This window comes from Bolinopsis microptera, chromosome 5, assembly GCF_026151205.1.
Source record: "Bolinopsis microptera isolate Bmic1 chromosome 5, MBARI_Bmic_1.0, whole genome shotgun sequence".
NCBI lineage: Eukaryota > Metazoa > Ctenophora > Tentaculata > Lobata > Bolinopsidae > Bolinopsis > Bolinopsis microptera.
Genome location: NC_087076.1, coordinates 13,750,878 through 13,776,243, shown reverse-complemented (window position 1 = coordinate 13,776,243; position 25,366 = coordinate 13,750,878). Strand labels below are relative to the sequence as shown.

The 25,366-nt window shown below is 37.0% G+C and overlaps 3 protein-coding genes across 4 annotated transcripts in view; all 3 read right to left on the bottom strand.

Annotated features, from left to right (window-relative positions):
* The window catches only part of LOC134815956 (mitochondrial outer membrane protein SLC25A46-like), a 93,840-nt gene that overhangs the window by 23,442 nt on the left and 45,032 nt on the right, over positions 1 to 25,366 (bottom strand). The window lies entirely within an intron of this gene.
* On the bottom strand, positions 203 to 22,860 carry LOC134815955 (uncharacterized). 2 transcript variants are annotated; one of them, XM_063824582.1, is made up of 4 exons: positions 4,078 to 5,224; positions 3,512 to 3,628; positions 1,501 to 2,598; positions 203 to 774 (listed from the first exon to the last, which is right to left on the bottom strand). In XM_063824582.1, the coding sequence occupies exons 1-4, from the start codon at positions 4,705 to 4,707 to the stop codon at positions 682 to 684; spliced, it is 1,938 nt and encodes a 645-aa protein (XP_063680652.1). In that variant the 5' UTR covers positions 4,708 to 5,224; the 3' UTR covers positions 203 to 681. The 2 variants fall into 2 exon arrangements, with proteins under 2 accessions (XP_063680652.1, XP_063680651.1); XM_063824581.1 differs by lacking the exon at positions 4,078 to 5,224 and adding an exon at positions 21,976 to 22,860 and having other exon boundaries at positions 205 to 774.
* LOC134815957 (E3 ubiquitin-protein ligase RNF113A-like) lies at positions 23,062 to 25,179 on the bottom strand. Its single transcript, XM_063824585.1, has 5 exons — positions 24,976 to 25,179; positions 24,466 to 24,642; positions 24,126 to 24,281; positions 23,874 to 23,981; positions 23,062 to 23,707 (listed from the first exon to the last, which is right to left on the bottom strand). The coding sequence occupies exons 1-5, from the start codon at positions 25,147 to 25,149 to the stop codon at positions 23,450 to 23,452; spliced, it is 873 nt and encodes a 290-aa protein (XP_063680655.1). The 5' UTR covers positions 25,150 to 25,179; the 3' UTR covers positions 23,062 to 23,449.

The following is a 25,366-nucleotide window of genomic DNA, read 5'->3' as shown; positions in this document are numbered from 1 at the left end:
GTGGGTAATTAGAATAATTATGGGTAATTAGAGTAGATGAGTTGAAACTTAGGATCAATTAAATTAATTGCTTACAAGATTTTTGAATATTTAAGGTGTCCTTTATAATAGGCAGTCACAATAATAATATCGCCTATTCAAAATCGTTGTGTCAGCCAATTTTCTGTAATTATGCTTAATTTAATTCATGAAAACTTTAATTATCTGAAGAAATGTAAGATGCATTGGATTTGGTAGAAGGTATAATAATCTACTTTTTTGCTAGGAATTCAATAGTACATGATATTTTACAAATTATTAAACATACTTAAAAAGGTCATCATAACTTAAATCTTACCGAAAGAGTAAGGCCCAGGCAAATTATATTCATAAAACGTTGGTATGTTTTATTTAAACAATTAATAAAATATAAAAATCATGGCGTAATTATCATTACTTATTAATTAAGTCATTATTATTACTTATTAAGTATCATATATTATATATTGTTAAACACCTCAACACAGTACATACTAAAACAAATCTGTGCACTCAGCCAATGTGCATACAAATACTGGCATGTAAATACCAAATTGGACTTCTAAGGAAACTAAGTCGAACTTCGAAAGCTGATGCTGAAATCTCCAAAGCTTAGCTAGCTCTGCAACCACACAAAATACTATCATATTCATGGCCTATGAATTAAGTCTCCTCCGATAGCAAATTTGAAGTTTGCTGCAGGATGAACGGGGCAAGGAGGAGAGCTTTATTTGACGCCTCCTCGACAGCATTCTCCTTGAAAATAAAAAAGTATGTTATCTGTAGATTTATAGGACTATATTAATGCATGATTAGATAAAAAGGTAATAATTAATATTTTAATATACAAAATGCGAACTTTAGTTGCATAAAATGAATACATTTGCATAATATGCGAAGCAGTTAACAAGAATTGCGCCCGTTGTTTCGTTTTGGCGGACGCTAGATTTCCATTTCACATTTACTATAAATTCAAGTATAAGCTCCAATCAGCTCACTTCAATCTTCATGATAATAATATTGATAAATTATGCATCAAATACGGGAAACACTTGAAATTAAGTTCAATTGCCGTAGAACTTAACTTGTATCTGTAATTCAAGAAATTATCAGCAAAGGTAAACTACAAAGGTATACTCGTGTACACATCAATACACTACGTGTGCCACGTACAAATTGAAATTGGGCGTATTACCTAATAGTAATATTATACATTACATGCATCATATACATTAAAACACAGTCGCGCCGCGCATTCATAGATCACAGGCTATCTATACATCACATCTCCGCAAGCAATCCTTGCGCGCGCCCAACTTTTTCGTTGCATGGTAACGAACGGAAGGAAGGACACACGACATATTTAAACCCACCTATCTCATTCTCCAAAATCCACGTTTTTCTGCAAAAACCTCCATTCGTAACCTTTCACTATTGCCTTTTTTAAAAGGGTGAAAAGGAAAAAATACAGTTGTTACTCACCCGGGAAGTAGCAATTCCTTCGAAAGTGTATCCTTGAATAGTTACAATAACAGACACTCTTTCTGCACCAAGTTCTTCCGTTTTAACTTTCATTTCCCCATACCTTTCTTGTAGTCGTAGATGCCCTCCTTTCTTCTCGGTCAACCCACACAAATTAACGATTTCGCCGAGTTTGCATTTAAACTGCTGTTCATTGTTATCTGAGATTTTTGGTTTTTGATCAATGCCACTCGTTGAAACATCCTCCTTTGGAAGCGGAATATCCTCAATATTAATCAAGCCTTTTTCTTCGCATTCATCCAATGTCTTATTGCTGTCTAGAGTAACCGAAGATGTACCAACAGATGCTTGCTCATTGTTAATGACAGTTTCTTCCTTCGTTTTGAAGATATCTTGAAATTTAGCCTCTGTTACATTTCTTAGAGGATCCCATATCTGAAAACTTTGAAGTTTTTGATCGTAGTCGGTCATCTTTTTGACAAAAAACCTGTCATCCAATTTGGGACGTTTTGTTGATCTGTGCTGCTCAGAAAGATACTCATTACTGTACCTCTTCCGTTGGGGAGATTTCACTGATGCACTTTTCTGATCAGCAAGACTCTCGTCACTCCTATGCCGAGAGGACGTTTTCCTGCTACAGACTGATCTTGAGTTGGGTGACTCAGAATACTGATTTTTGTGATGATCATGGCCTTTCACATAGCTTTCTTCACTACGATGACGAAACAATCCTTTTCTACTAGATGAACAATGTGGTTCATACTCATGATCTTTACTTTCAGATCCAACAACACTGTCGTCACTTCTGTGGCGAGATATTCTGGTGGTCGAGGATCTGGGGCCATGCAATTCCAAACGACTGGTATGTATATGTGGAAATGAAGTTCTGGGTTGGTCCACTGTAGTCTTGCAAGAATTTGTGTCATCACTGCCGACAGCTATGTTAGGGGACAATTTCTTTGGAAATGTGTCAAAACGAACATCGTCTTCTGGACTCTTAGTGTTTTGAGGAGTGTCTAAATCTGTGTAATACTTTACACGTGAGAGCTCTTGCTTTGTGAACTCAGGTGTTTGAAAATCATGTAAAACATTAGCTGCCTGAAAATAGCACTGCTGTAATATTAAAATACGAAATATTATAATATACAAATATATAGAGATATAGTTAATAGTTAATAGCACTATGTTTACAGTTTGCACTGGAGGGGTATCCTAGGAAGTTTCTTGAACTTTTAAAAGGTACTCCTCCTAAACTAAATAGCAGAGAATGTTGGTTTGCGACAGTTCACGCTAGATGTCGCCACGATATCTAGCGCTATCAAGCTCTATTAAGCGCTAGATGGCGGAGGATGTCGGTTTGCGATAGTTCAGGCTAGATGTCGCCGCGACATCTAGCGCTAGATCGCGACATTGAAAAGGTGGCAATGTCGCTAACTGACGGTATGTAGCGTAATCTAGCGTAATCTAGCGTCATTTCAATTTTTTTTAAAACTTAGCTCTAAATCTATCTAGACAGTGCTAGATGTCGCCCACAAAAAGGCCAGAAATTCTGTGCAAATAGCGCTAGCTGTCACCTGGCGACAGTGTCACGTAACTACTAATTAGCTTTAAATAATGCTAGATAGCGTCATCTAGCGTCATCTCAAGAAAACAACAATTTTAACGCTATCTAGCGCTAGATTGTGACATTGAAAAGGTGCCACGCAATCGCCGGCATTGTCGCTAATTGTCGCTAACTGGCGGTATCTAACGTCGCGTCATCTAACATTAAATCTAGTGTCATTTCACGCTAGATGACGCTAGATGACGCTAGATGACGATAGATGACACTAGATGACGCTACATGACGCTAGATGACGCTAGATGACGCTAGATGATGCTAAATGACGCTAGATATCGAATTTCAACAATCGGTTAAGGTCCATACATAGAGCATTGTTGATAAATTAATCAAACTGACGCTGCAAGAGAAGTCAAATTCTGAAATAGAATAACTAATAAACAAACAAACCGTTGGGTTAGACTTGATGACTTCTAGCCACTCAGAAGCTTTAATTTTAAGGAATGCAGCAGTCATTGTTCCTACTGGCCACAACTGTTTCTTAGTCATTAACAAGTCGATGAATTTCTGAAATATGTTTAAACTTAAAGTACATTATAATATTATAATATTATATGCTATGTTTGCAGCAGTTAGCAGCAGTTTTTCAGCAGTTGCGCGCAGCGTGCACTGCGCAGTAAAAACATGCATAAAACTGCTGCTAATGCTGCTGTCGCACGCGCTATTTGCAGCAGTTAGCAGCAGTTAGCAGCAGACAGCAGTTTCTTTGCACTTTGGCAACTTATTAAATTAGAAAGATGAACTTATTTAACAATAATTCGGCTGAACTAACACATAGCAGGAGCCACATTAAACGTTGGGACCGTCAAAACAATAAAAACCCGAACTTAGACACCTTTCTGACTGTTCTTATTGAACTTTACATTCATCGTCATCAATAAAATTGCTGAAAATTTGATACTTCATGCTAGTTTTTACATAATGCTGCAAGTTAATTAAACAGCTTAAATGCTCACCTTGAGCCATGTCAATCGGGACTCCTCATTTTCAGTTGCCTTACTAATATATTGGAACTGAGAAGTAACCAGTGCCTTGAACGACAGGGAAATTTCTTGGTTCCACAGACGTTCCACTTCTTCACCCGGCTCTAACTCAATAGCAGAGTTAGAAATTTTAGTGGCCAGGTCTTTAAAACAGAGTTGGTCACACGGAAAAATCTGATGCCTTCTAAAAGAACATCTAAAAAGTTTCTTTAATTTGCCGAATGTTACACTTTTTTTGTGACCACTGTCTGGTATGCCCGAGATTACATAAGAACAGATTTCGTTCAACGAGTATTTGGTTGAACTTGAAAATAAACCAACATCAAGTAATCCATTGATAACATCCTCGTTGTCCATAGCAAATGTTTTAGGACAATATAACTTTCCGTTCTTCAAAGAAGCTCTAAGTTTTTCAACTGCCTCCAATAATGATATCTGGTTTCCTCTATATGGAATTTTATATTTTGCAAATGCAGCTTTGCTGTCTTCTGGTGAGCCATCTTCTGGAGGTAAACACGGTGTACTATCAACATCGTCATAATTAAGAGTAGTGCTGGATGCAGCAGCAATGAACGTGCGCATGGCTGATAGAACATCATTCATAAGTTTAAGAGCAATGTCGAAACCAGAATATTTGTTATTGGGCGAGATTAAATCTGGTAACTGGGACGTTACCACTAACTTGATATTTTATGAATGACAGATGATTTCAGAAGTAAGCACTCATCAGCCAAGTCAAAGATAACTTCTTTGATAATCTCAATTTCTTCCTTGCCGATCTTTTTAATGCTTGATATGCCCCTTTCCAAGCCGGACCGAATGACGGACAGCGCATGCAAAATTTGCTTCACGGCATTCTGTATTTTTCCCTCAGACAAATATCCATTTTCAACAGGCATTCTAATGATAAATCCAACTGCCTTTGATAGACGCGCCAGGTAATCAATCTGACAAGTATTCAAATAAGAATAATAATCCTTATTATCTTTAGGAGGAACTTTTCTGGCTTCTTTGCTAGAGTCCACGTTATTGAAACACTTCCCTTCGCGTTGGGTGTTGATCGGTTCTTGTTTTTGGTCTGCATGAACCATTCCCTCCTTAGGCTGCTTTGACATTTAAGCTATAAGGAGAAGTTTTTATCACCAGGAAAGTGTGATTATAACCTAGATCATAGCATCTAGAATACTTGATGGATTTAACTAGCGATATAAAATGTAATCCCAGAAGACAAATATATAATCAGCTCAGCAGGGCGATTTTGAGATGTCCCTAATTTTTCCTTTGACTCAAGATATGTTGCAAATTGATGGAAAAAATTCACGATGTTTTTGCAATATCAAGGTCGGGCAATACTAATTACGGGTAAACCGCCCCTAAAACGTCACCTGTTTTTTGGGCCCAGATTGCCGAGTTAGGGCTAAATTTACAGGGTTCTGAAGTGTCTAGGAATAATATCTAAACCTTTTTCTAGCCTGCCAGGAAGATTTGGAAATTTGAAAATAAAATCAGGTACAATTTTTTTGACGTTGAAATGGAGTCACTTTGAAATGGAGCCACTTTTAAAACACCACCCCTAAAATGTCAACTCTATATGTGTGATAATTACAAAATGTACAGGAGGCCTGATTCATCTTTTGTCACTAGTACTATTTGTTTTGTCTTATTAAAACATTAAGCTACTTTAAAACATTCACTCACTAAAGGAAGTACCTCAAAACCGTAATCACCCCCTAAAATGTCACGTGCACCACCCCTAAAACGTCGGCAGTATCGAGATAGCCCGACCACTGTCCGCGGACAACTGTCCGCGGACACCTGTCTACCAGATCATATTACTGTAGAAGGAGGGTGATCAACTGCAACTGGAGGACTAGGCTGCAATACATCGGCTGGAGGTGATGGGAGCAAGGATGTTTGTGATCCAACTGGAGGACTAGGCTGCAATACATCGGCTGGAGGTGATGGGAGCAAGGATGTTTGTGATCCTTGCTTTGTAGTTGGGCTAGTGAAGGGTTAGGTTCAGCGTTGTCTCTATCTAGCGTGTCTTGAGGAGTTGGTGGAATGGAGTCCGGGAGTTAATGCTCAGGACAAAGCTTTGTTATCTTTTTTGTAGTAGTATGTAGGATCCCATCGAGGATTGAAGATTCTCGGTGGACATTCATAACAACGCAGTTGTTACATTTGGAGCGGACACGAGGAGCATGAGCAGAGGAGTTAGCAAGACCTCCGGCATCAGAAGATGCTACAGGGTCATGAGCAGCGCATGATATACCAGCATGCCTCTTGTTGCAGAAAAGACACCACTGCTGATTGAAATTCGCGTGCGATGATGTGAACCTTGCTTGATTCAGGGGATACTGTTATTATGCAGTAATATGATCTGGTAGACAGGTGTTCGTGGACAGTTGTCCGCGGACAGTTGTCCGCGGACAGTGGTCGGGCTATCTCGATACTGCCAAAACGTCAGCTAAAACAGGTTGTGTAGCACTCATGTTGCTCAATTATTAATTTTAACCACTTCTGGGACAAATATAACCTATTTCTGAGAGGTGTCGACCAGAATTTCTCTCCAGTGGGGTCTAACAACCCCACTTAGTAAAAATGATTATGAAAATGATTAAAGATGTGTGTGAGCCATGTAGTAGATCTATTAACATCGGACAACCCTTACTAGAGTGTGAAAACTGTAATAATGCCATCCATACTAAGTGTTTCAAAGCAGCTAAATATTCATGCAAAAATGGACTATGGATGTGCTGCGAGTGTGCCAGTTCTGCAGAGGAACGGTACTGTCCATTTCCATCTGATGAGGAATCTATTGATTCTGATAGATTCTATGATAACAGAAACCAGGAGGATGCCTTAATTGCATCATATGCCCTTGTACTTGAACGTTGCCGTTGCTACTCTAAATCCGAATTCTTAAATGCAATCAAGCAGCTCAATTCCTCAAAAAAATCTATGTTATCAACTTTATTCTACAATATAGATGGAAATGCATCTAACTTTGATAGCTTCCTAATTGAACTCAAAAGTATAGGGCACTCGTTTGATATGATTGGTCTTGCTGAAACCAATACTGATCCTGCACAGCAGGGCCTGTACCAAATTCCAGCATACACAGGATTCTATCAAGAAACATTGGCAGGTAAGAAAAAAGGCACAGGCGTTGCACTCTATGTATCTGACCATTTAAACACTGTGGTTTTAGAAAACGTGTCACACTGTACTACAAATATTGAGAGCCTCTTTGTTGAAACCACAGATAGTGCAGGCTGCAAAATTGTTCATGGAGTCATTTACCGACCCCCCAATGGCTGCTTTGATAGCTTTTGTGAAACCCTTGAATTACTTGCAAAGCAGCTAAATGGGAAAACTGTCAATTTGTTGGGAGACTTTAACTCAAACATACTTAATATTTCTACCAGTTCCCAGCTCTTTGAGGATACATTCTACAGAAATGGCTTTTACCCGACTATCTCCATTGCAACACATTTTCGTCAAAACTGTAAAAGTTCCTGCATCGATAACATTTTAACAAATAAAATTGAGAATATAGTCTTATCAGGTGTTATTGAGGAACGGCTTGGTGAGCATGCCCCTATATTTACCTTCACTTCAGTAGAGACCCCTCGCAATACAGAACCTCAGAAACATGTCCGCTATTATGATTACTCGAGTTCCAAATTAAAAAGCTTTGTAACTGAACTTGAAGTGAAGATAAACCAGCTCACTCCTTCAATAGAATTTGATGAGTTTACGGCATGTTTTGACCAGACACTTGACAAACACTGCAAACTGGAGGTACCAAAAGTGACAAAAAGAACTCCCAAACTTAACCCATGGATTACAGACAGTATCATCCAGTCTGTAGAAAGGAAGCATGAACTGCGTAAGGATTGGTCTGACACTGTTACTAATAAGAACCCTGGTGGTAATATATTGCTCTACCAAGTATTTAGTGATTATCGTAGGATGCTCAAAGCTATCATTAAAGCTGCCAAACGTTGGCATTACTGTAACGAAATTCTAAACAACTGTGAAAACAGCAAGAAAACCTGGCAAATTATTAACGAACTCAGGGGCAAAAAGAAGAGGCAAACCAAGCCCCCATTTATCATTGATAACCAAAGAATAGTTGATAGAAGAGCAATTGCTAATGGATTCAATGCTTGGTTTGTCTCTATTGCACCAAAGCTTAATGAGACACTGAATAATCTATCTAATGGCCTGCATATATTACCCATGAAAACTTTCTATGACTTCCTGAACCCAAGAAATGAAAAAAATATTAGGCTAGAAGATTGCTCCTCGAACGAAATATTGAAAATCATAAGCGAGTTCGAAAATGGTAAAGCCAGTGACATTCCCATAAGTGTAGTAATAAAGTCATCTCATGTAATTGCACCTGTATTGTCGAATTACTTCAATATCCTTATGACCCAAGGTATATTTCCTGATGTCCTGAAAACTGGTAAAATAACACCTGTATATAAGAAAGGTAACCCAGAAGAAATCGAGAACTACCGTGGCCGTCCTATCTCCACACTGTCCGTCTTCGGTAAGATCTTTGAAAAGCTCATATATTCTAGAATATACGGATTTGTTAGCTCCCAGGGAGTTATATCGAAGACACAGTTTGGATTTAGGAAATCTCACTCTACATCTCATGCAGTTAATTACTCTGTAGATTTAATTACGAAATCTCTTAAACTTAAGAATCATGTTTTAGGAATATTCATTGACCTAAGCAAAGCTTTTGACACCATCGATCATTCAACACTTCTTATAAAATTAGAGGGATGTGGAGTGAGAGGAGTTGCAAATAACCTCATAAAAAGCTACTTGACAAACAGGCAACAATACACCGAAGTTGTAGGAGAAAAATCAGATACCCTATCTATTCAATTTGGTGTCCCGCAGGGTTTAATTCTTGGACCTCTCCTTTTTCTTCTTTATATGAATGACATCACAAACAGTTCTAAACTAGGATCATTTGTTACCTTTGCTGATGATACCAATATATTTGTTGTCGGCAAAACAAAACGTGAGGCATATGAACGAGGAAATGAGCTTCTGTCATCATTACAGTCTTATATGAGAGCGAATAAGTTACATATAAACATGTCCAAGTGCTGCTACATACACTTCAAACCCACCATGGCAGGTTCTAAATCAGAGATTTTATCACACCCTGAAGTTGTACTAACTATAGACAACTTTCCAATCAAAAAGGTTTCATCCGCAAAATTTCTGGGTGTTATAATTGACGAGAACCTATCATGGGAAGATCACATCAAAGCTCTTAACTTCTTAAGCGAACTCTAAATCATTCCACATCCACTTTATGTAGACTCCGCTGCTCCCTTCCAGAATTTCTACACCAACAATTATATTATACCCTGTTCGAATCACATCTTTCCTACTGTATATCTGTATGGGGTGGGGCAGCGAAGCAACGTATAAGCTCATTATTTACTGCTCAGAAGTACTGTCTCAGAGTACTATTTGGTGATAGACTGGCGTACCTTGATAAGTTTAAGACTTGTGCACGTACTAGGCCTATAGGACACCAGAAACTAGACCAAAAATTCTTCATAAAAGAGCACACCAAACCGATATTCAAGCATAATAATATTCTAGCTATACAAAATCTATATACATACCACAGTTACCTCGAGCTCTACAAGATAATGAAATTCCGTGCTCCAATATCCTTACATGAGGGTTACACAATATGTTCATCAAGGAAACCCTGCCTTCTAATCTGTCAGGCAGACCCACCTGACAATCACAACACTAGATCAACCAAAATTTTTTACATCTTAACCCCAAAGTTCAGAATGACTGATTTTACTACTAGTGTAATGTGCCTGCGAGGAAAGCTAAAACGTGCGCTACTAGCTAATCAACATAACCACGCCCTGCTTGATTGGACCGTAAAAGACTTTGACTGCACAAATATTATTTTCCAAACATTATAACTGGCTGGTCACACACATCTAAATTAAATTACCCTAGGCTACTGTTTTCTAAGTCTTGTCCTGTGAGTAAAGTACGTGTGAGAAAGTTTTAATAAAATGAATGTATATTTTTGAATTTTTAAATTTTAATTTGAGAATGAAGTATAAAGAAATTTTTAATTAGCATTGTATAGTTTAAAATATTTATAGCTTATTATAACCATTGATAAATTTAAGCCATAATCTTTCGCCTGCTCTCCAATATCCACCTTGAAGGTGCATTTTTAATCCTTGAACTACACAATATAAAATCAAGCATGTTTTAGTGTAGACTTTTTGTCACAACAAGACTGCAACCTAGATAGTAAAAACTTTAAACAGAACCCCTAATGTCTGCTAACAATTTTTCGTATAGTCCTAATGTGAGCCTTGTCTCTAAAAACTTAACTGAACTAGCGTTTTGGTGTGTGCAAAAGCTCCCAGGCACGCGCATTCCTTGCCCCGTTAGTTACCTGTCCTTCCAAAACCAAACAAGCAGTCAAGGACAAAAAGTCATACACCAAATGGGCATTATATTTTATGAATTGTTTTACATCTTTTTATTCTGTAGAATGTGCTAAAATTAAATTTCTTGTTTCATTGAAAATTTCTTGTTTCATTGTTGAAAAAAAATGGTGGAATTTAGTCAATTTACTTTTTGCGACATTTTGGGGACTTTTTTTGAATACCCAGAACTTACGGCAAAACAGTAACTCAGTCAACAAAATGTACACCTGTAGTTAGATTATCTAGTTATAATAAACTAACAATTGGCACAAAAGAAATGGATTCAATGTGATTTTAACCTTGTGCAAATTGCATGTTTTAATTGCATTTTTTGGGATTTTTAACATCATCCTGCATTTTGGCAATTTTACCTGACCTGTAGTTAACTAAGCCAACCCAGTAATCGATCTGACCTTCTCTATAGACTAGATTTGACTGCTTTTAGCAAAATTGAATGTCAAAAACTACGGTTTTTGGTACTTACTAGTTTATGGTAAACCTATGATATGCCCCCTAAAATGTCATTTTTTTCTCCCCTAAAATGTCAAATTTGTATTTTGTTCGCATGGTGTGCAATAATAGCTCTTGTTTTGGCACTTGTTAATTATTAACATCAACTATTAACGAAATGTGAGTATGCATTGCATCTTAGGAAAAGCCTGAGTAATTTGATCAGGTTAAAATGACATTTTAGGGGGGATAATTAGACATTTTAGGGGATGTTTATTGCAATTAATATATATAAACAAAAGCTCTAAGAAACAGATAGTAAACAAAGTAAACATTTCTGTCCCCTAATCTTTCTCAAATAAATAAATAAATAAATAAATAAAGTCAATTTTTACAGCACAGCAATATATATCTAAATATCAGATCCTCTGTAATCATAATGTATAAAAAAAGGAGCTTTTCTCTGTGCTGAAGGATGAATCAAGGCAGATCATGGTTCTGTTAGCAGGCCACCCTAGTTATGGACAATACATATATATAAAATAATTAAATTATAATTTTAAAATTGTGTCAAGATTGAACTAAAACATAACTCAGGGTAAAATAGACGTATTCCCTTCGTCAAATTAACTATTTACAATACTAAACTTAAACGAACTCCGGGTAAAATAAACGTAATCCCTTTGTCAAACTTGCTATTTACAATAAGTTAATAAATTAATACGGTTGAAAATTATTTCATATTCAATAACAATGTAGCATCAATATAATTGATACAAATGAGGAGCATACAGTGAGAATTGCACATAACAGGAGGACTGGAGGTATGGAGCAATAATGATTGACAGTGCACCTTTCCACTGATGTTCCTAATTTCCTGTAATAGCTTAATAGGCATGGAAATACTTTGATTGCAGGGGATAGATTGGATTCACTTATGTACTGAGATAACTTAACCGAAATAACATAACTGCCTAGATACATTGGCTAGTGTTGGGTGGGATCATGAATTTATCGTAAGAGTTATCCCCTTGGTAATTCTCATCAGTTAGCAACATATTCATAAGAGTTTCTTTGTATAACTTAGAAAATTTCTTAACGTCGTCACACTCTCTAAGGGACTTTGGTAATATGTTCCAGGCCTTAGTTCCTAGATAGTTAAACTCCTTGTGAGATCTTGATTTAGGAGTATAAAGATTGCAGTTTTCTGCCTCACGTGATCCACCAGAAATATACGAGAATTTCCCGATAAAATGCTTTGGACATGTTTCATTGATTATACGGTACATATATGAGCTAAGATGAACCTGTCGTCTCAAATGGAGAGGAAGCCATCCCATATTTTTGTATACATTAACCGACCTCTCTCTGATGTTTACATCTAGGGCTATTTTAGCAACCTTTTTGTACATGATATCTAACTCTCCTAGTCGTTTTTTATATGTTCTTGACCAGATGGTGTCTAAGTAGTCAAAATGTGGCAACATAAGTGCATTAGCAAACATCTTCCTGAACTTAAGAGGGAGAAGTTTTTTTGATCTATACATAGCACCAATTCTTTTGGATATCTTTTTCTTAATGTTATCAATATGTTCATTAAATGTCAATCTGCTGTCAACTATAAGTCCAAGGTACTTATGGGATTTAGTTTCACAGATTACCAAAGTAAGGTCATCACAAATTTCAACAAGGATGGCATCAAGGTTAGGCTTAGAGTCAAGGATCATTAGTTTTGTTTTTTCATTATTCAGGGATAGTTTATTAGCCTGAAGCCATCTGATAACTAATTTCAACTCTTGTTTGATGTTACCATAGTTTCCTCTAGATATATTGTCAAAATATAATGCACCGTCATCAGCAAATAGATAAGGTTTAGAAAATAGGCATGCATTAGGCAGGTCATTGATAAAAATACTGAATAGAATTGGTCCTAATATACTTCCTTGAGGCACTCCAGAGTTCAATGAATGTAAACTGCTTATCCTACTCCCAACTCTAGTTTGCTGTAATCTATCTGTGAGGAAGCTCCTAAACCAGCTCAATGCAGTATCTTTTATTCCATAATGCTTCAGCTTTTGAATGAGAATATCATGGTTAACAGTATCAAATGCCTTTCTGATGTCCAGGAAGATAATTGCAGGATGCTTGGCACTGTTCTTAGCAGTAAATATACGATCAAACAGATCTAACATGAGATAAGTTGTAGAGTGATCTTTACGGAAACCATATTGATGCTCTGAAAGTATTCCCTTTTCATCAAGATATTGAGTCAGTTGGGAGTTCACACAAAATTCGATGCACTTTCCAAGAATCGGTAAAATTGAGATTGGTCGATAATTACTAGGATTCTCAGTATCACCATCCTTATGGATTGGGGTGACTTTTGCAACCTTGCAGCTGTTTGGCATGATGCCACTGGATAAACTCAAATTTACAAGATGTGTTAATGGAGCAATAAATGCAGGTAAAATTTGTCTAAACACTCTCAATGGTATATGATCATTAGTGGATTTGCTACAAGGGATACTTGCCACATAGTCTAAGATATTGGACTCAGTTATTTCAGTAAAGCTATTCAAGCTGGTCTCGTTGTCAATCTGCTCATTTTGTAGATAAGATAGAAATTCATTTTCATTTTCCAGCTGCACTTCTGCTTGGATCTTTGGACCTATTTCAGCAAAATATTTATTGGTGGTTTCAGCATCAAGATTGTTATTGATATTGTTAGCTTTAACAGGCAGATTTGATGCTGTCTTTATCGTTTTCCATACACCCTTTAGATCATTCATGGCACACTTGGCTTTCAGTTCTGTTGCTAAGTTAGTCTTCCTATTAATTCTAGACAAATAGGTTGAATAGTTTCTCTGCCGTTTATATGCCATCCATAATGAGTCACATTTATTACAGTGTATAAGACCATTTGGATGTATACGTCTGTTCTTGTTGTGTGTTAAAAATTTACGGTAAAGTTTCCCTTTCAATTTCTTACTTTCTAAAAATTCTGGAGATGGCTTATGGATGTAATCACTATGGCACTTAATTTGTTTAATTGGACAGAAGTGATCATAGTAGTGATCAATATGTTCGTTTAAACCATCAACTGCATCATTCAGACTAGTTGAATCTATTATTGGTCTATAATCACAGGTTTCCAAAAATTCTTTAAGAGCAGTAACATTCATTTTGCTGTGATCTCTTATTAGTAACTTCTTGAATTTTGAGGCCTTATGCACATTGAAATCGACAATGAACTTTACGACCTGATGATCTCCTATACAATCATCAAGGACTTTGCAGTCAAGAAACTTGGAGTAAGTGTTTGTTATGACAACATCGATTGTGGTCTTTGTGATTCTGTTTCCTAGTTTAGCAATGCGGGTAATATCCTGAACTACCTGTACCATTCCAAACATTTTCATTGTAATGTCTAATTTCTTATAGTTCATACTGCTGATGTTGTTTTGGTCTACATTTACATCACCCAGCCAAATAACATTCTTACTTCCTATACTCATCATGCAGTCTGTCATATAATCTAAAAATTTGTCAAGAGGACTAAACAACTCAGATCTGTAGAAACAGCAGATGAAAATATTGCAATCTGTAAGATGGATCCAAATAGCCTCGATTTGGTCATATTGCAAAACTAAGTTTAGTTGAATCATTTTAAACTTTATGTGCTCACTGATGAGAATGCCACATCCCCCATGACCATTGTCGTTAGGACGGTCTTTGCGGATAAAAGTAAAATTCTTGGGTAGGTTTAGACTGGCTGAGTCAATATCCGACTTAAGATTTGTTTCATTCAGGCATAAAACATCTAATTTCTCTTTCCAGATTAGATCTTGGATTTCAAGACATTTTGGCATACCTGTTAGTCCTCCCTGCATGTTGCAATGTCCCACTGCAAGCTTTTTGGCATGGTATGAAACTGTGATTTTACTAATGCACGGGTTAATGCAAGAACTGCTGTGAGAGCATGAAAATTTTTCCAATTTATGCTGCTATAAACTTGTCAGAATAAGATAAATTGCAGAACTGGCAAATTTGTATGAGATAATAACAAAACTTTCTAAAACTTCAATAAACATGAGGAACAATGTGTAATTATCCCTTATCTAGAATCTAGATGAAATAAATGTTAACAATCTTTCTGAAAATTCAAACTTGCTTATGGGCCCAATACTTCAGAAATTTAGCAAGTCGAATAACACCGCTTGTATTGAGGTGACAGTTATCAGATATTTTTGCAGATGGTCTGGCAAAATAAAATTCTTTCCTGAATCCACTTCTATTATAGTTAAATAAATTATGGGTGCTAATGTAATTAAAACAAGAATCTTTGCTACACATATCCTTAATAACCTTATTCAGCTCTGCCACAACATCATTGCGGCCTTTTGTACTCCTGGGAAGAATATTGAGAACATTAATTGTTGCATTCGGATACACTGACTTGAGATAATTTAAGAGATTACTAATGTCACCCGCTGCATCCTTCAGTGACTTTGAGCCAAAATAGACTGTGTTCACATTATTAGTTCCTGTCATAATATAAATAATAGATGGGGATGGAACGGAGTGTAGGTCATGCAATTTGCATACTTCTCCATTTAACTCTATTCTGAGCAACTAACGTTAAATAGTCCAAATCACATAAATTATTTAATGATAACTTTCGGACACTAAGGTCGTGTAGAATCAGTGAGAAAAGGTTTGACTGCGGTCTTCCACGCCGCCCTTGAAGCTGTAAGGTGTTGACAGCAAAAACAAGCGACGAATAGGCTGGGCCATCTGTAGGCCCACGCAGTACATGTCCGAGCATCCTCCACCGACTACGAGCCACTTTAGCTGACAATGGTTCGCTATTGCAGCGTTTATACAAGTTCTTGTTGGAGATGATGTGAGGGTATTTGTAATTCAAAATTGATCGCAGATGACGTCTGTGAGCAATATCTAGTTTTTCCAATACTGATTTAGGGGCAGCCCAGCAAGATGAATTGTACATTAAAACGGATACTACCAGAGCCTCATACAACAGAAGCCTCTTGCTCAGAGGGATCTTATGGTTCCAAGCTTTCTTGTATTTGTTAAACGCGGCATATCCCAGACATATCCTTCTAGAGATGTCCTCCTTACTACAAAGCATGGAGCCAAGCGTGATACTCTTTCTCCAGAGCTCGTTCCCTGCAATTGGCTTACCCTGATCGTCTTTAGCTCCCTTTTCAGCTAAGTACACATGAGTGAAATCAGTTTTGTCTTCGTTAACGAAGAGATTCCAATCTTTAAGGACTTCTGTTGCAATAGGCAACAGCTCCCTCAAATTGTCTTCATCTTCATCATTGAAGTCGATATCATCAGCATACTCACTGTCAAGTGGAAGACCAATATCGGTGATAGGTGGGTTAGGCCTATTCGTTGCAGTTTCAAGCCTGTTACGGAGGTCACGTAAGGCACCCGCTAAGACAAGTGTGAACAAGCATCCAGACAGACAGTCACCTTGGAATGCACCGACAAAACTCTGGAATTCAGCAGACAGTGTACCGTTGATGTTGACTTTGAGCTTGGTGTTGGAAAGCAAAAGTCTTACCAAACGGACTTCGTCATCATTACAGCCACACTCAACAAGAAGATCGAGGATGGTAGATCGTCGTATAGTGTCAAAGGCACTAGACATGTCGATCCCCATACGATGGTATTCCCACCTCTTCCTCTGGACAACTGATAACATCACACGCTGGCACCATACAATGTCAGCACATGATCTACCCTGCTTGTAAGCACATTGCCATGGACCAGTGAAGGCATTGACTTTATTCTCAATTCTCTTCAAGGTTGCCATTTAAAGAATCTTTCTAACAGCATTTGAGAGAGTGAGGGGTCGTAGATTCTTCACTGGACCAATGGGCTTATTTGGCTTCTGTAAGGGGGTAATGTTTGCCTGTCCAATGGGGTCAAGGTAGGAATTGGTCTCGAAGCTTCTATTGATAATGTCTGCAAAACGTCTGTGTACTGATCCAGTAGAATACTTGAGAAGCTCATTAGGAATCCCATCTGGGCCGTTAGCTCGACCATTTTTGAGACTTCTAGCAGCTGATCCGATTTCTTCACTAGTGAATGGCTTAACTAGTGGGCGAGGAGGTCCTACAAAAGGTTCTAAAGGTGCTTCATCACGAGTAAGTTGTTGCTCAAGGTACTTAGCAACTACGGCAGCTTTACCAGTGTCTGTTGCAATATTGCACCCTTGCTCATCATGAACACCAATACTAGAAGGGGCTTTACTTTTAGGTAAGTTCAGGGTTCGAACAGCTTCAAACATTTTCTTACTATCTGTTGTTGAACTGATGGTATTACAGATAGCATCAGCAGCAGCTGATCGTATGTTAGAAAGTCTCTGCTTGATCTGATTGGTGAGGCAGTTAATAGATGATCTAAGTGAGGTTCTGTCTAAAGACTGGTTATCATTAAGCTACTGTCTCAACAAGTAACGCTGGCTAGATAAGTTTTTCACGTCATCATCGTCGCTGCGATTACGTTTCCTGGGTCTGATGACACCAATTGACGATTTTGCAGCATCCTTTATGGACTCAAGTAAGCCATTCAAGTCTGAATTTGGATCCAGAGCAGAAACAGTGTTACTTAAGTTATCATCTAAGGATTGACGATATTTCACCTGAATGGTGGGGTTCGAGGTGAGTTCAGAGGTGTTGAACTTTAAGGATGACTTGGAGTGGCGTTTATAGCAAAGACAGATGTCCTTAAAGTCTACTCTAGTGACAACAAATCTGTGATCAGAGTATGTCAAGGTGCCTGCATAAGATCTAGAATCTTGTAGCATTGGCTTCGACCTACTTCGACACAGGATGAAATCGATCTGAGAATAGACCGGGATCGTCTTTTTACTATTTCGCCCGGCACTCCAGTCCTTCCTCCAGCCAGTGTAGGTGGTCGTATGTCGAGCAGGATGATAAAAACCAGTGTTGGAGGCAAAGAGGTCAAATTCTGATAACAAGTCTAACAAATATCTCAACATTAGCAGGGACGTTTAGAGCGTCCCTAACTTGGCCGTAAAAATTAATCAACAGTTGTTGATCATTTTTTGCAAGTTTCTTGTGTGGCCCATATACATTGACCACCCTACATTTGATAAATTTTCCAGATTTTGTAGGGAGTTCTAGGTCCAAAAAGCTTACTCGATCACTGATACTGTTCCAGCATACCACATAGTCAATAAATCGGGGACTGATAACAAAACCGAGTCCATAGTGCCGGCCATTTTTCTGCTCAAACAATAATAGTTTGTATCCGTTGCTAAGACTGCAAGAATCCGGTTTTACAACCTTAGTCTCCTGAATAGCGCAGATATCTATGCCGTACCGTAGACAATCGGTACCCAGTTGCTCCCGTTTGCTGTGGATGTCGTCTGGATCATCACAAGAACCGAGGCCACGTATGTTAAAGGTGGCGAAGCTGATGAGGAGTGTAGCAAACAGGGATCGTCCTGCAGCTGAGGTAAACATTACGGAGGGCGATGTTGTCGTCTCTCCGCCGCTGGCGTTACCCATACGGTCCATCATCCATGCAATTAATAAAATAAAACTAATTCCTTGAGCTGCCAAAGCTTTCCAATATTACCATTAGATGCTAAATATGATGTTTAATAGGCTGGTACCTCCATTTTATGGTGCTTGTAGTCTCAAAGCCAGAATCTGATAAAATGACATTTTAGGGGGCGGCCAGGTGACATTTTAGGGGAGGGTAGTAATATTGAGTAATGTATAACTTTCCATATCTCCAGTCATATGTACAAAGTTGCTAAAATATGTAAATATCACTATCCTAGACCAAAACCGAGTTAATATTAATGAATTCCAGAGTTATAAAATTGTGCGTTTTTTTTTCAAAAGTAAAAAATTCGTACAAAGTGAAAAAAATGCCCTTATGGCATCATTTAGATTCAATTTCAGGATGTGGCAGGGTCTGAATGATATTTTTTTATGTTTAGGAGTTACAAATGATTAGGTAAGATACTTTCTAAGAAGATGGGATCCAATCAATCAAGAGTGGCGTTTTAGGGGTGGGTGACATTTTAGGGGCGGTTTACCCGTAGGCATTATATCTCAATTTTATGTAGCATGACGAAATTAAAGCAGTGCAGTTTGATCCTGAGTTCTAGAGTAGCCAATGTAGTGCAACGATTTATAATTGACGGTTTTTTTAAGAAATTCTCAGTAAGTTCAGCCAATCAAAATACACATTAACATCATTTAATCGATTCTACAGTCAGAAATACATTTAGTGAAATATGTTCAGAGTTCCTAGAGTTTCGAGTAGAAATACCGTAAGGCCCTTATTTATCACTGATCTCAACTGCCATTTCTACAGGGTGGGCCACAATTCAGTGTGCACACTTAGTTGCTGATTGAGGTAATTCTTCCTTTTATGACTTCATCTGCATCACTCATTCATATCACACTTAACGGGGGGTATGCAACGACCATTAATGACCATTAATGACCATTAATGACCATTAATGACAATGTCAGTTTTGTCAAAATTTCATCTACTGACATTAATGGTCATGTTTTTTCCGGCACTTCTTAGAGCGAAAAGGACGGACGCCTGCATCACTTAGACCCTACCTTAAGTTAACTAACTACAAGTATATGTTATTATTTTACATTTACAATTAGAGATTCGAAAGAGAAAACTTAGAATAGATTTTTCCGTGGTTAGGCAGACCTTCCAGAATATTATCACTTGAGTGGATTCCAGAGTGAGTTAGGAATTACATTTATTAAGTTCGAATGTAATGAAGAACAAATTTTGCGGCCACGGGATTTAAACCAGATAACAGTTGGTGACTTATAGTTATCAATAATAATAATTCAAAGGGAAATTTAGGAGTATCAGATCGTATCAATAGTAAAATAACAATCAATAATAAAATAATAATAACACGGGTATTAAAATTAAATACTTCGTTCCCGTTCTTATATCATATCAAGATTTATATTTTAGCCAAATCATTATGCTAGTCGATTATATAGTAATTACACAGTAGATGAATTTATTCAACTTTAGCACTTCATTAAATACATCGTCATCAGTCTGAATCGGACAACAAAACAGCTGATCTTTTCCTAGGATTAGATAGAACAATTCGTTTACAGTTCAATACTCTGCCTTTGGCAGTTTAAAGTTTTGACCCAAAATCGAGCACTGTCATCATGATAGGGACAAATTGATGCGGCAGGAATTCGTCTAGATCTGCAGTTGCCCTTTTTTGAAGCAGAGACACTCATTGATAAGATGGTACCGAGGCAACGAAGGGGACGTTTAGCATTTTTTGGAACAAAGGTAGCACTAAATGAGTCGCCCTTTCGAATTGTTCGACGTTGACAGGGCTTAGAAGAATTTTTGCAGCCCGGTTGGTATGGCACAGACCCCTCGAAACAGCCGGTACCAAAAAATTTCGATCTCCGACTTTTATTTCCAAATATCGTCTTACGATGGCATAGAAGGTACTGTGAGGAGGTATTGAAAATCCAAATTATCAAAAGCAATCAACACAAATAAAGGAAATCAATACAATTCAAATCCACGCAAACTGCAAACAAGCATGTATACTAAGTCAACTGCAAACAAGCATTTATACTAAGTCAAATGCAAACAAGCAAACAGACAAGACAAGTTACCAACGTATAACAGAATGGTGATTGGCACTCATTCCGAAACCGAGGTCCGAGCCTCTATTAGGCGAATATTAATTCGTTTTCTCAAACGAGACTCTGGCAATCGATGTAGGGGGCTGTGAGAAACTTTATAGAAGTGATACAAAGTGATCATAATTGTAAATTTCTTGGACATGTTGCTTCCAAGATAGTTCAGAATTTCAATTATTTAATGACCATTAATGACCATTAATGACCATTAATGACCATTAATGACCATTAATGACCATTAATGACCATTAATGACCATTAATGACCATTAATGACAATGTCAGTTTTGACAAAATTCGATCTACTGACATTAATGGTCGTTGCATCCCCCCCCCCCCCCCACTTAACTTGATTAGATTCGTCACGTTTTGGCCTAATTTTCTTCTTTGGTATCTCTGCTTTTCTTTTAAAAGCGTCTTGATACTCATGGATCAAATCTTCAACATAGGTACATCAATTCACGTAGATACAGTTTTAAATGGTCCATCTATTGAGGAAGAACTAAATAAGACTCTTAATATATAATATGTAGTTCAATCGAAATCTATATTTAATTAATAGAATATGAAAAAGTTTCAAAATGGTTAGTGTCAACTAAGATAACAACTTCTAAGCATTTTCAGGATGTTATTCTATCGTGAAATCATGATTATATATATAGATCTTCAATCCTTGTGAGAAATATAAATCATAATCCATCTTAAAATAGTGCAAAATGGTGAATGATGTTTATGGTGATTCGGGTTCCCAAATTGTAAAATTTCCCCATTTTTCACCAAAGCATTTCACCATTTTTCACCAAAGCAAAATTTTCCAGATTGTTCTCTTCTATTGTATTGATTGTTAAAGTGTAATGTACATTTCTTGAGTGACCTACGTGGAAATTTGGCCTTGCTTTTGGTGTATTAACAGCTCTGTGTTGGAAATTTTCCTATCAGAATCGTAAAACATGCTTATTGTTCAGATCACACAAAACCATTTAAGGTGAAAAATGTGAGCTCTGTCCTTTATAGTTTCTGAGATAAGTACCCTGTGACCTACGTGACCTAAATGTGACATCAATTTCAAATCTCAATACTTTATCACCCCATAGCTATCTCAAATTATAATATATATATAATATATATATATATATACAAAGTTAAGTTTTGAATAAATAGTGGTCAGATAAATAATTGATCACTAACATTTAATTGGTGTATGGTGGAGTAAATACCAGGTATTCCACAGTAGAGAGGTTGAAGGAGTCGCTGAAAACACAAAGAAATTTCATCGTTCCATAAAATTCCATAGAAAGGAGTCACCTTTTCTGTTTTAGACCTCTTCTTCATTAAAGCCCGGGAAATACTGTTACTAAGATCCATCAGATAATTTTTTTGACAATGTTTTAGTAGATAAGGCATTATATTATCAGATCGAATATCATCTTTATCCATATCTGTAGTTTGTTTGTTTGTTACATACAGTCGTTTGAAATCGTTAATTGGTTGATCAGGGATGATCTTATTAGGGTGAATATCATCTCTATCTTTATCCATATTTGCAGTTTGCTTGCCTGTTACATATGCAAGACATCTTTCAATAACCTCAATTACCAATTCGAACTTGGGCTTCCCTCTTTGAAGGGATATTGCAGAATAAACATCTGAGTACAGTTTAGCAGAAGGGGGATCTGTCATCAATCTTATGTTTGTCAACTTTGTATTAATGGATCGCTTTCTGCCAAAGTCAAGCATTGATAGAAGGTAGTTTAAATAAACCATTTTTACACGCTTTCTATGATCATCGGTAATACAAATTTGGTTTTGCTTGACGTTTAGTCCATTTTTTCGCAGAATAAAATTTCTGCAACATCGTATTGTACAGTCAATAAGTTCACTTCTCATCATTGCACTGTCCTCCGAAATACCATTTCTCTGACGGGCCACAAGACTACTTGATACTTGTGTTGCCACATTTTGTAGTTCTCTTCTATGTCGGGACATTGATTGATGATGCGCTCTAAATCATAGTTTTAACAGTATCACGTAAGCGTTTCAGATATCTAATGAAATAGTATGAAATGGTAATCAGCTTTTTACTATAATATTATGTAAGATAATGTAAATAAAATTTCTTCATATCTTATTTTATCACTCATTAATTTATTACTCATTATGTTTTACAAACTATATCCTTATGTCCCTAGAAGGGTGTTCTGCTAACAGTTTTCGACTGACTTGAATGTCCTGCACAGCAGATTGAAGCTTCTTAAATTATTTTTTATTCTTATTGTATTGCTGTGTAAATTTGATTCTAATTCTAATTCTAATTCTAATTTCGATTCAATTATTAAATTGTACATAATGAATGGATAATTAATAATTAAGATCAACAAAATGGTGCCTCTAATGAGTTGCTTTTCAAGAAAGCAAAAAGTTCTGTTTTTGTACATTGGAAGCGTCATCTAGAAATAGGATGTCAAATAGATGATACCTACCAAGATTAAAAAGCTCTGGTAATCAAAGAGTATTATGTCATATAATGACATTATTTTGCCTTTCCTATAGGCTGATGATAATTCCATAATGCAGCTTTAACACAACTTAGATTGCACTCTGATTTAAGACTTAAATTTTGTGTCTCATCTTTTCTGTTTTGACTATTAATACAACATCGTCTCTATGCTTCTTCAGCAGCCTTCATTTTGGCTATTATTTCTTTGGCAGGATTGAAAACTCCCCCAGTATTAGCTTCACACACAAAACAACGTTTGGTTTTCTTGTAATGTTTCAGAGCACATGTCTCGCAAAAGTAATGCTTGCATTTTGTAACAACAGGAGTTGTGAACTTTTCCCGGCAAATGTAACAAGCAAAAGGAAGATCTTCATCATCTGAATCTGATACTTCATAGTTATCGTTCTCTCGTGCACCGTACTCCTGAAATTATGCCAAGTATAATTAGCTATCATCAACAAAGTTTGATTTCAAATTATTGAAATAAGTTAAAAGTTTTTTACACTTTGCAGACTTAATGATAGTTTATAGTCCACAATTCAAGTAAATATGTCATGGCTTGATCTTTAAACACTCTAGATAACCTCACCTGTGCCTGCCATTCTCTTTCCAGCTGCCAGCCACTTTTATAATCACTTCTGTCATGCATAAATTTGCAGCTGTCACCGAAACCACAAAAACCAGTCTCTTTATAATCCTGAAATATAATTGAGATGCATATAATAGATTATAGAAGCAAAGGTTTCTACATAATACATTACTATCGTGATACTGCTAGTTCAAAGTATTGGCTTTGCATGAACTATGAATTTAATAGTTTAAGGTTGTAGGGATAACCTACCTTACAAATATCAGGAGCATAGTCCCATCTAACAGTGGCTCTCAAGTGATCAGGGCGTCGGATAGGCCCTTGTTTCAATTGACCTCCTCCAGCATTTGCAACCACTGAATCTTTGACCTCTATGAACTTTTGATAGGCACCACTGCCTTTATATACCTGAAAAAAATGTGACAACACATCATATCATGCCAAGAAAGAAACAGACACCACTGAAAATGTATGCATTATATCAAATTAAGGTTTACATGCAAAATCAGCTATTTTATTTTGAAGTTCTATAATAGTCTTTAATTAAAAACATTTAAATGATCACAACATTGTTAGTGCTAAAACTGCATACCTCTTTGTACTCCTCATTTACATCATCCTTCTTGCTCATTTCAAGATTTCGTTTGTAGATAGTAGTTGAATCAACTTCTTTAGCTGTGTCTAATTCAAATGTTCTTGTAGCTCCCCCATCAATTTCTGGTGCATCAGTTTTAGTGGACTGAATAGCAGGCAAGAAAGCTTCTCTTTCCTAAAAAGAGAACAATTTGGTTTCCAATTTATTAACTGACAGTTGTCCAGATAAAGCACTGCTAATTTAATTTCATATTATGGTACAGTAAAACCCTAATCTACCACAGAGTTTGGTGAAAGGAAACAGCCGCAGATAATTGGGGTTTGCGGTATATCATGGTTAAGCCCTGGCCCTCATTGAGGGAAGCAACTGGCTGTGCAAATCAGGGTTTGTGGTAAATTAAGGAGTGGAAAATCAGAAACTACCTGACTGCGATGTATGGGGACTTGCCAGTTGCCACCCCATAGCAATATATCATTTAATCGTTTTTCAAATTTAATAGTTGCTTACCTCTTTCAGCTTTTTAACTGAGCATGTGGCTGATTTCAGAGGATTGGCAGGGGTTACTCTTTTGTCTCCTCTCACAACAGAGCTAGAGGCTGAATTGTTTTCGTCAGAGTCACTACTGGTTTTTTCCCTTTTCCTGACATTCCGACGTTTTCCAGATTTCTTGAATTCAGCCATTTCTTTGGAATATATTAATTTATAAATTATGGGGCATGGGCCCAATAGTTAGTGTGCAATACTTGACTGTATTTAACAGTGCATGTCCTACTCATTCATGAGTTCAGCCGTCAAAGATTCAATTTTATGCCACAGGTTTTATAATTCATTTAAACAATATACACAGTTAAATTCGGAAATGGCAATTGTCTAACTATAAGGTTAGACACCCTCAAAA

Excerpts from the sequence above, each read along its gene's own strand:
- LOC134815955 (XM_063824581.1), bottom strand. The coding sequence starts at position 22,773 with ATGTCCCGACATAGAAGAGAACTACAAAATGTGGCAACACAAGTATCA. Across the intron at positions 3,629-21,975 it reads CCACCATACACCAATTAAAT|AAATTCATCGACTTGTTAAT; the intron begins GTTAGTGATCAA and ends AACATATTTCAG. Across the intron at positions 2,599-3,511 it reads TCATCAAGTCTAACCCAACG|GCAGCTAATGTTTTACATGA; the intron begins GTTTGTTTGTTT and ends TGCTATTTTCAG.
- LOC134815957 (XM_063824585.1), bottom strand. The coding sequence starts at position 25,149 with ATGGCTGAATTCAAGAAATCTGGAAAACGTCGGAATGTCAGGAAAAGG. Across the intron at positions 24,282-24,465 it reads TAAATGAGGAGTACAAAGAG|GTATATAAAGGCAGTGGTGC; the intron begins GTATGCAGTTTT and ends CATTTTTTTCAG. Across the intron at positions 23,982-24,125 it reads ATGCTCCTGATATTTGTAAG|GATTATAAAGAGACTGGTTT; the intron begins GTAGGTTATCCC and ends ATTATATTTCAG.